This window comes from Camellia sinensis, chromosome 11, assembly GCF_055761805.1.
Source record: "Camellia sinensis isolate YWXY chromosome 11, ASM5576180v1, whole genome shotgun sequence".
NCBI classification, from domain to species: domain Eukaryota; kingdom Viridiplantae; phylum Streptophyta; class Magnoliopsida; order Ericales; family Theaceae; genus Camellia; species Camellia sinensis.
Window position 1 is genome coordinate 173,585,271 of NC_138971.1, and position 17,172 is coordinate 173,602,442.

A 17,172-nucleotide genomic window follows, 5' to 3' on the forward strand; every position below is an offset into this window, starting at 1 on the left:
AAGTTTGGAAGCACTTAAAAAAGTCACATCTTTTTTATTAATTTTTTTGTTTTTAGTGGTTTTTCTCAAAATTATATATATATATATATATATTTATTTATTTCTTCTATTTGTTTTGTATAGATGAATTTAGGGTAAATTACATTTACCTCCCCTGAGGTTTCTGACAAATATAGGGACCTCCCCTGTGGTTTGAATAATTACAGTAACCTCCCCTGTGTACTTTAGCTAACATTGTACAGATTCCCCCATTTTTTAACTTCCGTTCACAAAACTAACAGAAACTACTAATGTCATCAAAGATATACATTGAAATGTCCATAATGCCCTCAAGTATCTTGTTGAGAAAACCAGAGAGGAATGGAATCTGTACTGTCGTTTTTGTAATTTATCTAAAGAAGACCTTTATCAAAAGAAAACCACAGGAAATTTTGTTTATACACATGAAAACATTTTTTGAAGCCACATGGGAACAATTTGTTTCCCATATTTGTATATGTATATATATACAAATATATAAACATGGGAACAATTTGTTTACCAAAAGTATGTTTATATATATACATATATTTTTATATATATAAATATACACTTGTTTAGATTTTCATCAAAGAATTGAAACCCATGAAAATATATTTTGATTTCTAGCAAAGAAAATAAAATCCAATTAAATTAATTTCTAAATTTGTTTAACAGATATATGTATATATACACACATTCAAACATGGGAATAATTTTTTTTTTCTTCTAACATATATATATATATATATACAAATATATAAACATGGGAACAATTTGTCTACCATATGTATGTTTATATAAATACATATATTATATATATATACATATACATTTGTTTGGATTTTTAGCAAAGAATTGAAACCCAACATATATTTATATATATATATATATATCGCTATCTGTTTGGATTTCAAAAATCAAACATTACAGAGCACATTCTAAATCTGCATTAACTAATCTAAAGCAAAAATTTGAACCTTGGGATGTTTTCTCATGAGTCCACCAGTGTCCTGTGTTGAAGACAAGGATGTCTGCATTTTTATATCTATCAGATGACCTCTCAATGAAATCAAGCCGAAGCGTTTCTTTCATTGATCCATTTGTGTCTGGCATTTCCCATTCTTGAACCAAAAAGGTAGACCGAAAGAATTCCACTGAAAAATTATAGTCCTGTTCACACATCAGATCCAAAATCAGTAGAGAAAATTCATTTGACAAGAAATATTAACTTGATAAAAGGGCCAGTACTGCTTAGTTAGCTCTTGTAACTACTTCTCTAGCTTATGAAAGCTAGCATCAATGTTGATTTTCACATACCAAAAAAAAAAAAAAAAAAAAACATGTACTCCCAAGAATGCAAAGCATAGAATACCCAAATCAAATACAAAAATGGAGAATGAAAAGCAAGAACCTACTGTGAATAGAAATGAGTATGAACCCTCTGTTCGGAATTGTTCTCTACCAGAGGCTTCAAAGACTTTGCTCTTATCTTTAACCGAATTTCTCAAGTACAAACCATTGACTCCCAGATATTTCTATTCAGAGAATCACCTACATACACTAACTGCTTTCCTCTCTCTCTCTCTTTCTCTCTGGTGTTTCGATCTGATGAGATAAGAGAGAACAAAAAATAAAAATAAAAATAAAAGTAAAAGTTGAATACTACAATCAAAGGGTATTTTTGTCTTTTTACGCTTAAATAAAAGGGTAATATGGTCATTTTGTATACAAAAGTAACGTCGTTTGTGTATAATTGACGGATTGGGGGAATTTGTACAATGTCAGGTAAAGTAAGGGAGGTTACTGTAATTATTGAAACTACAGGGGAGGTCCCTGTATTTGTCAAAAACCTCAGGGGAGGTGAGTGTAATTTACCCATGAATTTAAAATGTTAAAAAAATTGAAAAAAGCTAAAATAAGCCCCAAAAAATACTACTATTTTTGGGCTATTTTTTTTGAATTTTTTTAAAAAAATTATTTTTTCAATTCGTCTCATCGAACTAAATCTAGAAACTTAAATTTTTTAATTTGTTAATAAAGGTACTAAAGATAAAAATAAGTATATATAAAAAATAAAAAACAAAAAACTACCAAATAAGTAAAGGGCTGTTTGGGAAGTTCCAAATTAATATATTTTTTAACTTTTTACGAAAATATTTGAAATGTAAGTTGGGGTTAAAATGATACGATAAAAAAGTGATGTGATCAAAATAAAATGATGTGTTAAAATAACACATGTCAAACAACACCTAAATTTTAAATACCCACTTAAACTCAGTCCATATCCAATCCAAATTTAGCCAAACTCAATGTTTGCTTAGCATTACTATTATCGGCCTTGGATTAGAACCATTTGGGTCAAATAAAAAAGAATGCTGATATTTGATGACTCTCATTTAATAATATTCAATTAAATTTTAAAGGTGAAAATTTTACCATAGAATATAATGCCTCGTTTGATATGAGCATGGCGTACCTTGTTCGAGGGCAAATTATTTAATATTTTTGAAGTATTACGTATTTGTATTTTCTAATTAATTATCATTTAATATATTTTTTATGTTTTTCAATCACTCAACATGATATCTCATCTATCCACCGTCTCCACCTATCATAATATTATGAAATATTACGTGTTCATATTATGAAATTACTGAATAATTACCCTTGTTTGAGATCATACAAAGCTATAAAGTCAACTTTCTTCCCAATAAAAAAACAAATTAATTAAATATTGAAATATTTAATAATTTTGCATCAAATCCATGATCAAATTATCAAAAAACTCACACGAGAGAATATTAAAATTCTCAATAGTTAAATTGGGGTCTCTATCTCTTTTGAATATATTAATACAACTAACAAGATACTTTACATTTGCTTATAGTCATAATCGAAAAAGTTAAGAGATAAGGTAAGATTTTTTTTGACTGCGTATATATATATATATATATTAAGATTAAGGCTTACTTTGAAAAATTAGTTAAAAGTTTTTTTTTTTTTTTTTTTGGAGGGAGGGGGGAGGGGTGTTGGGGAAAAACGTGTAAAAAAAAATGTGAAAAATAAGTTAAAAGTCAAAATTTGACTTGTAACCAAGTTCCCAAATTAAGTGTGGATAGAATTGGATAGAGAAAATATTATGGGAACAAAAGTTGAGAAGTACGCATTTGTATACCACAAATCCGCTCACTTCACATTATTGCTATTATTGTTTTATCATTTTGTCCTTCAAGCAAATTATCATCTAGGATAAAAATTACACCTTTCGCTTTTTTTTTTTTTTTTTTTTTTTTGTGTGTGTGTGTGTGGATAATTGGGTATCTAGACACCTTTCTCTTACCACCGTTGATCTCAAATACTGTGACCTCCCTCTTTAGTCGCTCACCATTGTTAATCGCCAACCATCATGATAAACCCCCATCATCATCTATAAAAAAGGAAAGGGTTAGTGAAGGTGTAGGGCTAGGTTTTCACATTTGAAGGAGGAGGTGGGGCACAATAGAGATGAGGTTGAAGAAGGGATGATTGCAAAAGAAAAGAGTGGTGTATGTAAGAATGTTGGGGAGAGAAAGGATTGGATTAGTGTTGGAAGGCACTTGGAAAGGAGGAGATAGAGAGAGAAAGGGGTTGCAAAGGGTGTCGACATTGATACGAGTAGTAGGTGGTGGCTAATGGGGTTTGGTTTAGTTTTAGAATTTGATGGATGAAGGTGATGGTATTGTATTATAGGGATTAAGTGGTAAGGGTTGAGTAAAAAATAAAAATAAAATTATGTATCAAATAATGGTGTTAATTGAGATAAAATGATATATATATATATATATATATATAAAAGTTATGGAAAGTTGAAATAAATATTGAAAATAATAGTTAACAAGATTGAAAATTTTAAACTTATGGTAGTGTGATGGTATTATGGTAATGAAAATTACATAATTACATAATTAAATTAATCAAAGATAAAAATTGTCTATTTGATTTTATTTATTGACCAGAGACTATTGCTCTCAACAATTATTGAAAAAATTAAAAGACAGTAGAGAAATGAAAAATTATTTATCAAAAGGTGAGATGTAATATTTACTATAATTTCTTTACACATAAAAAATTACACACCCCGTATATTTATAAGTATTTTTAATATTCTACATTCATTTGTAATTTTTCATAATTTATTCCAAAAGTTCTACTCTTTCTCTTGGCAAAACTATCCGACCTAGTTTTATTTAATCCAATCCAATTTTAATAAAAAATATTTGGGGAGACCATTGTTAAATTATGGAGTTAGGAAAATCAAAACTCTCCGCATTAAAATAAAATATAAAATTATATCATAAAAATAAGGGTAAATTACAAATACATTTTCTGAGATTTGATTAAAATACGAATCACCTCGTATGATTTTAAAAATTACATTTCACCTCTTGAGGTTTCAATTTCATAATGAATCGTCATTTTTATTAATAAATCATTAAGAGAAGTAACAGTTTTTAATGATATTAAAAATATTTTTCAATTAATAATTTAAGTAATTTTATTATTATATAGAAGAACAATTATGAATTTTATTTTTTAATTAATTTTGTTAAATAAAAAATTCTAATAAAAGAATATTTTTAATTTTTCAAATCATAAGAAGCAATTTATATTTTAAATAAACTTTAAAAAGGTGTATTTGTAATTTACCCTAAAAATAAATAAATTTAAAATTAAAACTCAAAAAAATCAGACTCATTCTCATCCAAACTCATGTTTAGGGTCGTTAATTCAGGTAATAATCATGGTCCCATGTTTAGACTTGATGCTCGAGTTAGCTGATGTTTGTATGAGTCAAACTCATGTACGGCCTACATACATAAATTTCAAACCCAAATATATTTGATTCTCAGTCAATCACTTTCTCAAGAGATCTATGGCGGATTTCCGTTACCTCTTCAAGATTTTGACTCTTCAATCTTTCTCTATTAATACGACAAGGTCAGTACCAAATTGTGGATTGAACTCTCTCTCTCTCTCTCTCTCTAGGGTTTTAATTTTCCTTGCCCTTTTTATATACAAGTGAGAGGGCAACAAGTAACCGTCTTCTATTAATGCTCTGTTTCTAGTTTGTATATGAACACATCTGATTGATATTTATGACTGTCTTGGTCTCATATTGACCATTTTTTTTTTGGGGGGGGGGTTGATTCTTGGGGTATTAGGGTTTTTGGTGATTTGGGTAATGTCAAAAATTGCTTTTTGTGATAATTTAGGATTTGGGTTGTGAAAATTGAGGAAAGTTTTTGAGGGGTTTTGAATAGCGGTGAAGAAAGACCCAAGTAGTTAAGTTAGTAGTTGGGATTTCGGGTTTGTGTTCACGAGAAAATGTAGGTTTGTCACAAGAAAGTTGCCGAGAAAATTCAGATTTTCAACTGCTTTGGTGACTGCTGATCTCTTTTTTGCTGATCCATTTGTGTTTGTCTGGGCTGTACAAAGTTTTTGTTCTGGTTAGAAAGAGAGAGAATTGAATTTGAATTTGCTTTCTTGTTGTTGTTTTTGTTTTCTCTTTTGTGTTTTTGAAATGAATCATTCAGCGGTTGCTGGGGATCGGAGGGAAGCGGTTGAAGTTACGAAGGACAGGAATGGAATTGATCAGGTTGTGCTTCGAAACCCTCGAGGGGCTTCAGCACAGGTTAGATCCTTCATCCTTGTTTCTCATGTAGTTTGGTTGCTGCATTTTGATTTTATTTGTTTTGAAGTGATCAAGCAAGATTTACACTTACCACACAAGAAGAATAAATAAATAAATAAACCTAGAATTGTCCTAAAATTTTTGCTATATTTATGTTGTTGATTTCTGTGCCGTCTGTCCAGGTTAGCTTGCATGGAGGACAGGTTCTTTCATGGAAGACTGACCGAGGCGAAGAGTTGTTATTCACAAGTAGTAAGGTGAACTTTCCAATCATGGTTTTAAATAAGAGTATCAAGATACATATTGGTATCGGCCATACGGTCATATATGAGCTAATATCTGACTATAATAGTGTTGGTTGATGTATCAGTGAATATTGGTATAAAAATCCAAAATCCCGATACATATCAGCTGATATTTAAAAGTTTCCAACTAGCTGTTTTTTATCCTGCCCTCTTTGGTATTCATAGCCACTGCAATTCAATTCATTGAAGTCCGAGAAATTCTTGAATTCTTCCAAACTCACTCATTCAATCAGACCCATTTTAGGCATGTGATATTAGGAATGGCAACGGGCCGGGCCGGGGCCGGGGATCACACTCCCCGTCCCCGATCCCCGATTGTAAAAACCTCCCCGTCCCCGGCCCCGATCCCCGACGGGGAACCTATCAACGTCCCCATCCCCGCCCCCAACGGGGATCGGGTTTCTCCGACCCCGAAAATTCCCCGGCCCAAAAACATCATCATCAACAACAGATACACTATCAACAACATCATCAACAACAACAACAACATCACAAATAGAGACATATTCATACATACATCATCTGCATCTCCGATCAAAAAAAATGGAGCCATATACATACATACACTATCAACAGAACCACTATCACAGATCAAAAAAAAAAAATTGGACAAACAGAGACATACCATTTTCAACATCACAGATCAAAAAACACAGATCTAGGGGTTCGAAACCCTAGATCTAGAGGGGGAAGGAGAGAGAGAATCTGGAGACAGAGGCGAGAGAGTAGAGGGAAGACAGCAGCGGTGATGTCGCGGACAGCGGCGTTGGCGTCGCGGACAGCGGGGGTCGCGAACAGCGGCGGTGGACGGCGACAGTTCTGGCCCACTCTCTGCCCTCTTCTTCTCGCGAACAGCGGCGGTAGTGTGTTTGACGATGCTTACAACGGAGGGAGGGAGATCGATCGGAGGGAGGGAGATCGATCGGTGGTGATGATGAGAGGGTTAGAGAGAGAGAGAGAGAGAGACCCAGAAAGAGATGAGAGAGGGGCATAACAGAGACGATGAGAGTGTTTTATGTTTTAGGATTTGATTTGTATATATATATATATATATATACAGAGGGGCATAACAGTAATTTCACATCGGGAAAATGGGGCCGGGGTCGGGGACGGGCCTGGTCCGGGGCTGTGAAAGCTATCCCCGTCCCCGGCCCGAAACTGATCGGGGGTTCAATTTTGAATACCATCCCCGTCCCCACGGGGATATTTTTCGGGAAAAAACCATTCTAATCGGGGTCGGGGGGTCGGGTCCCCGTCGGGCCGGGTTGAGATTGCCATCTCTATGTGATATGTGACAATATCTGAAACTATTCAGGAAGATCTCATTTTGTGGTAGGGTAGGGTGGGTGGTACCGCTCAGATTGCGGCCAATCTTCCTAACCGCGCGCGGGCCTGGCTTAGAGCGCGTGAAACTCATCACTACCTCGTAAGGGCGTTGAGACCATAGCATGTTACACGAAAGCGCCGCTTTCTCTGGAGTGTTGTCACACAGCTGCCCGCCTAGAAGAGCCACTCGCTCTGGAGTGTTGTCACACAAGATAAGCACGCCGCCCGCCTGCTGGCCGGGCGAATCGAAGTTCTCTTCCGGTCAACTGTCCGCCCAGTCAAGTGCAAAAAACACAGTAGAATCACGCAATGCACGCTGCTGGTGTGCTTCTTGCTCGCGAGGAAAGAAAGAAGGGCGACAAGGTTCAGATTTGACTGTTTGCAGCATGGGAGCGGATTACCCAAAAAATCCCTGGGAACAATGAAAAAAAAAAGATATCTCGGTAACGAAAACTATAGGGGGCTGTATTGGTGAGATCCAACGGTGACGTAGTAAATGTGAAGTATTAACTGATTATTTGGACTACAATAGTATTTTGGTAATTACTGTGTGTTGTGAGGTGTCTTTCATTTTGACGTTGTATTTTTTGGCTATGGTTTCGGTGTGAGAGTGTGACAGCATTGGAGAGTAGTTGAGTTGAGAGGTTCAAAGTTCTTTAATCCTTATTGCATAGTGGATTTGATCTCTTCCCCTCCGTGGACATAGGCACATCTCTGAACCACATATATCTTGTGTTGTGTGTGTTTGATTTATTGCTTATTACTGTTTTATGATTGGAACACTGTTGTTTTCTCCTGTTCTTTGGGTTTCATCGGTTGTCAGGCGATTTTCAAGCCCCCAACTGCCGTGAGAGGAGGGATTCCGATTTGTTTTCCTCAGGTATTCTTATACTTATGGATGTTAAGACTTGTACAAGCCTTCACGATACTTATTGATGGGTTTGTTTCAATTTTTGTGTCAGTTTGGAAACCGTGGGTCACTGGAGCAACATGGATTTGCCCGGAATAAGATTTGGGTCATTGATGATAACGCTCCACCTCTGCACACCAACGATTCTGATGGCAAAACCTATGCTGATTTGCTATTCAAACCGTCTCAGGAAGATCTGAAGGTCTGGCCCCATAGGTATGATCTCAAAGGCTTGGTTACTTTTTCAATCTTTTCAATCAAATTCATCAATAGATGAACATTAAAATTTCAAGGAATACGAATCAATTCAGCATATATTTTTTATGTTTCATAAACTTCAAGCTGTGACTTTTCATGGAATGTATGTTAAATTGATTATGCAGACTGTATTTTTCAGTGACTTTTCGTGGAATGTTAAATTAATTATGTGGACTGTATTTTTCAGTTTTGAATTTCGTCTTAGGGTGTCTCTCACTGCTGATGGCTATCTCACCATGATATCTCGCATTAGGAATATCAATTGCAAGCCCTTTAGTTTCTCATTTGCCTACCATACCTACTTCTCCGTCTCTGATATCAGGTAATGTTCATAATATTCTTATCGAGGCAGGGTTAACTTCTATTTCACCATTTTTGTGGAAGTTTGCAGTACTACAAGGCTTATTCTTATTATTTTATTATTATTACTTTTTTGTGAGTTTTAAAAGATTTGCAAACTGATCTATGTTCAACAAGAACAAGCTGAACAAGTGGACTATCTTATAACAAATATTTAAAAATTACTGTTGTTTTACCTCATTTGTAAAGTTATTGTTCTTAATTTTTATTTTACTAAGGAATACATGGTAAATAGTTGTGGTTTCGCCCCTTGATTTGTCAAACTACAATATTTGAGTCTAGTCGTTCTCATAATTTACAAAATTATTAAAACTGTTGTTCATATTCTCCTTTTCATTTCGGGAGCTATTGTGCAACTTCTTTTCCTCTGGGTTACTCTTGAAACTATAAGAAACTTTATGACTCAATATCAAATTTATTGAACAACAATAGGTTGCAGGTCAAATCTTGATCAACAATCAGTTCAAACACGGCAGAAACTAGTGGTACTCTATTTTTTGTACCAGTGATAGGTTTTGCAAACTCACTTGTTTACCGTATATTCATATTCCAGTTATTGCTTCTGTAAAGTAACGGATTTTTTTCCCCTGGTGTGGCTTGAACTTTTATGTCATAAATTGTATTGACAGTGAAGTTAGGGTAGAGGGGTTGGAGACTCTTGACTACCTCGACAACTTATACCAGAGAGAGCGTTTTACTGAACAGGGGGATGCCTTAACATTTGAATCTGAGGTAAACCAATTTCTGATAACTAGAATTAGTGTAGTAGTGAAACATCTTTGATGCTTTAAGTAAGTTTTTTCAGGCTGTGTTTGGATCAAGGATTTGAAGGGAGACTTGTGGAGGGGAAGGAAAAAAGAAGAGATAATTGAAAAGAAAAGACAAGAAAAAGTCTATTTCGGTCAGTTTTCCCTCCACGGATTTCTCAAATTCTTGATCCAAGCATTGCCTTGGAGGCCTTCCTTTGATTAAAACACCTGGGATATATCATCCCAATTATTTTCTAAATATTTTTGGTATGGTGATTATCATCTTGAAGAAATTAACAGTCAATAGATAATTTGATGGGTGTGCAAGCGGGTGGTTGGTGGTCATGTTTGCTTCCTTGTGTTTCTGAAGCAGATGGGGACTAGTTTAAAATTGTGGAAATGAATTTGTAATTTGGAACTTTCATTGTTCCTTGTTTATTATGGTTATTTTCATGCTATTTTCTTTTACATAATGTGGAAAACAGAAACCAAAAGAAAAAAAGGACATGAAACAAGAATCTGAAATTGACTTCTATTTTTATTTGATTTTTTTTGTTTATTGCACCTCTAAAGTCACAACCTTTTGGTGCTTCATGACGAGGGTTCAGGGCATCAGTAGATATTGGAAATATTCAGATTTACACTGCTGTTGATAGAGTTGTATACCCGTTACCCTTAGCCGAGGGCACTTGCTTATGAGGTTGTCTAACTTGTAGGTGGATCGAGTTTATCTCAGTTCTTCCGATGTAATTGCAGTTTATGATCATGAGAAAAAGCGAACTTTTGTGATACGAAAGGATGGACTTCCAGATGTTGGTAAGTGTTATTTTCTTAAATCCTATGACAAAATATATATTTTTCATATAATACTTGGAAAAGTTAACCATGAAAGTCTTTAACGAAACTGTGCCGGCTCTGTAACTTCATACACATGTAGACCTCTTTAATGGCACAACATAATTGATACACCGCACATATAATCCTATGAGATTGTTTAAGGAAGATTATAATCCAGTGAACATGTTTCGCTGCACTGATTTGCTTAAAATTTCGACTTGTTCACATTTTCAACAATGCTTTTGAACAGTAGTTTGGAATCCATGGGAGAAGAAATCCAAGTCAATGGTAGATTTCGGGGATGAGGAGTACAAACAAATGCTTTGTGTTGATGGGGCAGCAATTGAGAAACCAATCACGTTGAAGCCGGGCGAGGAATGGACCGGCCGGTTGGAGCTGTCAGTCATGCTCTCAACGTAAGAGACCCGCAATTGAAATGATATCAATATCAATAAAAACCAGAAATACAATGGTACTTTTTTTTACTGTATTTGGCATGCAGAATAAGAACATGGTTGCATTATAATTTTCATACCATGAAAATGGAAATTCATGGAGATATATGTTCCAATATTTCTCCAATTGTCGAAGCAGGGATATTCGTTGTGTGTTTCCCTTAGTAGGCATGAATTCAACTATATATTGAGTATGTTGAACCAGACCAAAAATATGACTCTATTTGCTCTGTATGACTTGTAATACATATTTATATGGAATTTTCTCCACCAGATAACTGCAATACAAATTTGGGTTTTCCGGTGTAATAATCATCAGTAATGGAAATATTGTCAGGGTTGAGTTACATGATTCTGATGCCCCCACTATAAAGTTCGGATAAGAAACTACTTTGATAGGTAAAAGAATATCTTCTCAGGAGTTTACAGTAATTTGAATTCAAAGGAATAAGGTGTTTTCAAAATCTAATCTTTTCTATGATTGTAGATGAGGCTTTACCCAGAAAGCACATGTTGAAGATACCTTTTTTTTTGTTACTATGAAATTTTAATAATCAAAAAGATTTTCCATTGTTTCTAAATAATAAGCTTTTTCAGCATAATATTATAAGCACAAATTATACAAAACACTCACTCTCAAAATATAAATATTATAAACAATCATAGAAGAAGCATTATGGGAAAAACCAAAGGTTTGAATTAAAAAAAGTAAAAAAATAGTTCATTTTTGAGTTTAAAAAAAATAAAGAAATAGTTCATTTTCTCACCATGAAAACAAAAAGGCAATGAATTGATATTAAAAAGAGCAAGTTATTATTTTTTAAGATGACACGATCTAAATCTTCCTATTTAAATGAATAATTAAGACTTCTCTAATTTTATGGTCGAAATTGACCTAAAATAAGAAATTCCAAATTCAAGAAATCCAATTAATATGTACGAGTCGAATGGAAGATCCTAAAAATTCCAAATGCAACATTCTTTCCAACGATGGTGTCATTGGATGCCCCCAAAAGAAGCAGTTGCAAAAGTAAGAGAGAGGGTGGGGGGTGGTTTGAGACAAGCTGTCAATTTGTCACGATTCAAGTAGCTCCTCCACCTTCATCAATGAGCAAGCTAGGGCCTCAAATTGGCAATATGCAATCTTTGTCCTTTTTGAAATTCTATCTTGATAGGAGACTCATACCAACCACCTTTTACAAATTACAACTAGGATAATGATTATCTATCCCACCATACCATTGACCTCTTCATAAAGTCTATCATAAAAAAAAAATTAAAAATTTTAAAAAAAAGGTGGAAAATTTTAAAAAGTCTCCTTATTACCATAGGTTGTGTTTTTTAAGAGTTTGTTTGACATATATTAAAATAGTATATATTATTTTATTTAAATTATATCACATTTTATTTAAATTACATTATTTTAATCATATTTATATTTTATATTTTTTTATAAAAAATTAAAATGTATATTAATTTGACACTTCTCAAACAATTATTAAAATATCTATCATAATTGGTTGTCATTTTAGATGAATTTGAAAAATTAGAATTCATCTTATCATAATTAGGGTATGATAAAACTTTTTTGTGATTTAAAAATATAACGAGAAAATATAAACTAAAATTATTCCATTTCTAACTTTTTGATAATTAAATTATTTTTAATTATTTTTTGTCTTGCAAGAATATATTAGTGTACTTGATTCATCTTCTTCTTTAAAATTTAAAAATTATAAATAACTCAAATAAGTTACACCAAATGAGGTCATAATATAAAATTTAAATTGTAATGAGACGGTAATAGATTTATTTGTTACAACTTATTCAAAATTGAAAAACTAATTAAACTAATTATCTATAAGCAAAATTTAAAAAACCCCTTCTCCAAATTTCAAGATGAAAAATGACTGAGAATACTAAAAGTGGTGTTCTAATAGCACCACTAATAATGTGGCAGTGGGTTATACCCTTTTTTTTTTTTGTGACAGTCCCAATACATTAGTGCTCTTAGTGATTTTTTTTTTTTAAGTGGTATGAATCATTATTGATTTCAAGATAATAATTTTTTTTAAAAAAATAAAATTTATAAGTTATTTTTAATGCATAAACAATTAGTAAAAGAATATTGTTATTGAAGACAAAAAATTAAACTAAAATTTCAAAACCAGTGATGTGGCAATCAATTAGGCTATTAGAGACAACTCTCTCTATATCTTTTCTAATTATCAACCAAATCTATCATTTACACATTACTGAGTTTAAAAAATAAGTTTAGAAAGTTGGTTTATATATATCATTTTCCTTAGTAAAAAATTACAACGAACAAAATAATTTCACAAAATCTTAAAAAATATTTAGGGATTGTTTAGAATGATCTAAATAAATATATTTTTAAATTTTTTATAAAAAAAAATATTAAAAAATAAAGAAGTAATATAATAAAAAAATTCACTTATAGACTGTACCCCAAATACTCCCTTATAATAAGCAACTCATTTAACCAGACAATAGAATAGAATTGAAACTGCTTATTGATCATTACATGACAACCCACATGGATAGTTTAACAAGGGGAGGTTCTACCTCATGGAATGTGAGTTTTCACCTCATGGAATGTTGGATTTTCATCTGTATAAACTCCCCCCAACTTCTTCATTACAGTAAAATTTCTCTCTCCTCCATAGAACACGCATGCATATTCTGCTTTTTCATCTTATCTTAAGGAAGCAACATCATTTCATGTTCTATCCATCTTGTGAGAACTGAGTGACTCACTGAGTAGTGGGTTGTCGCAGACTGAGTTGATTGACCTCTCAAATCACTCGAACACACCACTGTGTGAAGTAGTAGCAAAGTAATATAAAAATGTAAAAGTAGTAGCAAGCAAGCTCTGTTCCCTGTTTCTTTTCTCAGAAAATTCTTGGGTTCATCACTCAACCAAGAAAGTTCAAGAAACAAAGAAACAAAAAGCAAAACTTTGGTTTCTGATTCAAAACCTCACTCTTTTGACCACTCTGCTCAAAATTCAAACCCTCTCACCCTCCATTTTCAGACACCCCTCTCTTTTTTCCACGACAATAATCTAGGAATTTGATTCTCCTTCTTTTCCCTTTCCACTACACACACATCTATACATCTATGTGTATTTCTTCGTGTCTTAATTTCAGCTTATTCTATTGACCAACACCCCCCCCCCCCCCCCCCCCCCCCAAAAAAAAAAAAAAAAAACATAGATTTGGGGGCTCCAGAGTCTTGGAATGGGATTTTCCTACATTTTCTCTTTCATTTTCTTGGTGGGTTTGATTTTCCCACAAGGGTTTTCCCTTCTTGTTGAAGACAAGCAAGCATTACTTGATTTCTTGGAAAAATTTTCTCACTTGAGGTATATCAACTGGAATGAGTACTCCTCTGTGTGTAAGCACTGGACTGGCGTGACTTGCAGTGATGATGGGTCTCGAGTCATCGCCGTCCGATTACCCGGAGTCGGATTTCACGGCCACTTTCCGGTGAACACTCTCGGCCGCCTCTCGGAACTTCAGATCTTGAGCCTCAGATCCAATGGTATCACTGGTTCTTTTCCTTCTGATCTCTACAATCTCAAAAAACTCTCATTTCTTTATCTTCAGTACAACAATTTTTCAGGTTCATTGCCATTCAATTTCTCTGTTTGGAACAATCTAACGATTGTTAATTTGTCCCACAATTCATTCAATGGTAGTGTACCCAATTCTATATCGAATCTAACCCATCTCACAACTTTGAATCTTGCTAACAACTCACTTTCTGGTGAAATACCCAATCTCTATTTACCAAATTTGGTGCAACTCAATTTATCTAATAACAATCTCACTGGCATTGTGCCCAAATCGCTTCAAAAGTTCCCTACTGGTGTGTTTGATGGCAACAATGTTTCGTTTTATAATAATTCAACTCCTTCTGGTTCACCTGTTCTTTCTTCATCCAGTCAAGAAAACCCGAAACCCAAAAATGTTGGAAAATTAAGCGAAACAGCTTTACTGGGGATTATAGTGGCTGGTTGTGTTGTGGGTTTGATTGGGTTTGTTGTGTTGTTGCTTGTTTGTTGCTTAAGAAGAAGAGGTGAGGATGTGTTTTCAGGGAAGTTGGAGAAAGGTGGAATGTCGCCTGAGAAAGCGATTTCGCGGAGCCAAGATGCGAGTAATAGGTTGTTTTTCTTTGAGGGTTGTAACTATGCTTTTGATTTGGAGGATTTGTTGAGGGCCTCAGCTGAGGTATTGGGAAAGGGGACGTTTGGGATAGCTTATAAAGCAATTCTCGAGGACGCAAATATGGTGGTGGTGAAGAGGTTGAAGGAGGTTGGTGTTGGGAAGCGAGAGTTCGAGCAACAAATGCAGTTGGTTGGGAGTGTCAAGCATGAGAATGTGATCGAGCTAAGGGCGTATTACTATTCAAAGGATGAGAAGCTATTGGTGTATGATTATTGCAGCCAAGGAAGCGTTGCTGCAATGTTGCACGGTATGGTGCTATGTTCAACTACAACATTCTTTTTGTTTCTTGATTTTTTATTTTCGATTTTGCTTCTGTTGTGCTTCATAGACAACCTTCATTCATTATTTGCAATGCAATAGAATTAGATCAAAGCATGAAACTTTTTATTGGTACATACGAGAGGGAAGAAATCACACCAAATTAAATCATCATGAACTTAGAATAAAGTTCTATCATTTTATTGAAGATGTAAGCTAAACAATTTGCACAACAGAATTGCAACTATAGTTGTTGAAACATCAAAACTTTTGGCAAATGTATATGCTATAAAGATGCTGATAAAAAAAAATAAAAAAAAGTATGCTATAGAAACAACCTTGCTAGCAGAAGTTGAACTAATTTCTTGAGATTTTTTTTTTTGATTTTAAACAAAATCTGATCTTAACAGAGTTATCGTGTACATATATTCGCACATAGTTTCCGAGAGATTTTTCTGACAAAGTTCTTTTACACTGCAACAATGTTTTGGGAGTTCAACTCTTCTCTCATTCTAGAAAAACAGTTCTGGCTGAAACATTCCTGCATTTTTAGGTTTGTAATATATTTTTGGTTAGCTAGACCCCTCATGTCCAGCTTCCCAGCGGATAGGGCTCTTTTGGTCCCACCCAAGGAGGATTGCTGTGGTTGGTTGCCCCTTCTGATTCACTTACGATTTTGCAGGTAGAAGTGGGGAGGATAGAATCCCATTAGATTGGGAAACCCGACTACGAATAGCCATCGGTGCAGCCAAAGGCATCACTCGGATCCATGCAGAGAATGGTGGGAAACTTGTTCACGGCAACATAAAATCCTCAAACATCTTCCTCAACTCTCAGAAGTACGGTTGTGTGTCAGATCTCGGGCTGTCAACAATAATGAGCCAACTAGCACCGCCAATTGCCCGTGCTGCCGGTTATCGAGCCCCAGAAGTGACCGACACTCGAAAAGCTTCACAACCGTCTGATGTCTACAGTTTTGGCGTGCTGTTATTAGAGCTCCTCACTGGCAAGTCCCCGGTCCATACCACATGTGGTGATGAGGTCATCCATTTGGTCCGGTGGGTCCACTCAGTAGTCAGAGAAGAATGGACAGCTGAAGTGTTTGACTTAGAGCTATTGAGGTATCCAAACATAGAGGAAGAGATGGTGGAGATGTTGCAAATAGCAATGGCATGTGTGGTGAGGATGCCGGACCAGAGGCCTAAAATGGTTGATGTGGTGAAAATGATTGAAAATGTCCAGCAGACGGATAATTATGTGAATCAGCTGTCATCTGAAGCCAAATCTGAAAATTCAATGCCACCAGAACTTGTTTCTGTGTTGGAATCCTCATCAAGCCCAAATTGAGTGACCATTTTGTCGCTGTTTGGCTCCAACTGTTTGTGTTGTAACTTGTGTTATCATTTCAACTTTCGACACATCTTTGAAATGTTGTTTGTTTCACCCTCTAGGTGAACTGAATTCTTGATGTTTTTGTAGACCCGATCTTGGTGAGTTTGGCCAGGTTATGCATCGATATATTAGCGTGCCTTTGGGCGCCTATCGGAAGTTATTTTGTGATCTGATTTACTCTGATCCATCTCTCTCAATCGATTGATGCAGTTATCTTATCAAAATGAGGGAGAAAACAGAAGAAGATTATTAACCTTGTCCACCTTGATTGGGAGAGAAAAAAAGAGGCCTTTATGTAAATCATATGATCTTATTAGATTTGTTTTTGAAATTGAAATTTCCATTCAAAACATATCAAAGCCAATCAAGATAAAAAGATG

The 17,172-nt window shown here is 34.5% G+C and overlaps 2 protein-coding genes across 2 annotated transcripts; both read left to right on the forward strand.

Annotated features, from left to right (window-relative positions):
* The first annotated feature begins 5,446 nt into the window (after positions 1-5,446).
* On the forward strand, positions 5,447-11,201 carry LOC114272348 (putative glucose-6-phosphate 1-epimerase). Its single transcript, XM_028214013.2, has 8 exons — positions 5,447-5,692; positions 5,875-5,949; positions 8,147-8,203; positions 8,286-8,449; positions 8,679-8,813; positions 9,481-9,583; positions 10,317-10,416; positions 10,688-11,201. Exons 1-8 carry the CDS (start codon positions 5,582-5,584, stop codon positions 10,855-10,857), a joined length of 915 nt encoding a protein of 304 aa, XP_028069814.2. The 5' UTR covers positions 5,447-5,581; the 3' UTR covers positions 10,858-11,201.
* Positions 11,202-13,503: 2,302 nt separating this feature from the next.
* On the forward strand, positions 13,504-16,952 carry LOC114272349 (putative inactive receptor kinase At4g23740). The gene is made up of 2 exons (XM_028214016.2): positions 13,504-15,389; positions 16,083-16,952. The coding sequence occupies exons 1-2, from the start codon at positions 14,153-14,155 to the stop codon at positions 16,745-16,747; spliced, it is 1,902 nt and encodes a 633-aa protein (XP_028069817.2). The 5' UTR covers positions 13,504-14,152; the 3' UTR covers positions 16,748-16,952.
* The last annotated feature ends 220 nt before the right edge of the window (positions 16,953-17,172 follow it).

Bases quoted from the DNA above. Each gene is read 5' to 3' on its own strand.
- LOC114272348 (XM_028214013.2), top strand. From the start codon at position 5,582: ATGAATCATTCAGCGGTTGCTGGGGATCGGAGGGAAGCGGTTGAAGTT. The intron at 5,950-8,146 runs GTGAACTTTCCA...ATCGGTTGTCAG, and splicing joins TGTTATTCACAAGTAGTAAG to GCGATTTTCAAGCCCCCAAC. The intron at 8,450-8,678 runs GTATGATCTCAA...TGTATTTTTCAG, and splicing joins CTGAAGGTCTGGCCCCATAG to TTTTGAATTTCGTCTTAGGG.
- LOC114272349 (XM_028214016.2), top strand. From the start codon at position 14,153: ATGGGATTTTCCTACATTTTCTCTTTCATTTTCTTGGTGGGTTTGATT. The intron at 15,390-16,082 runs GTATGGTGCTAT...ACGATTTTGCAG, and splicing joins CGTTGCTGCAATGTTGCACG to GTAGAAGTGGGGAGGATAGA.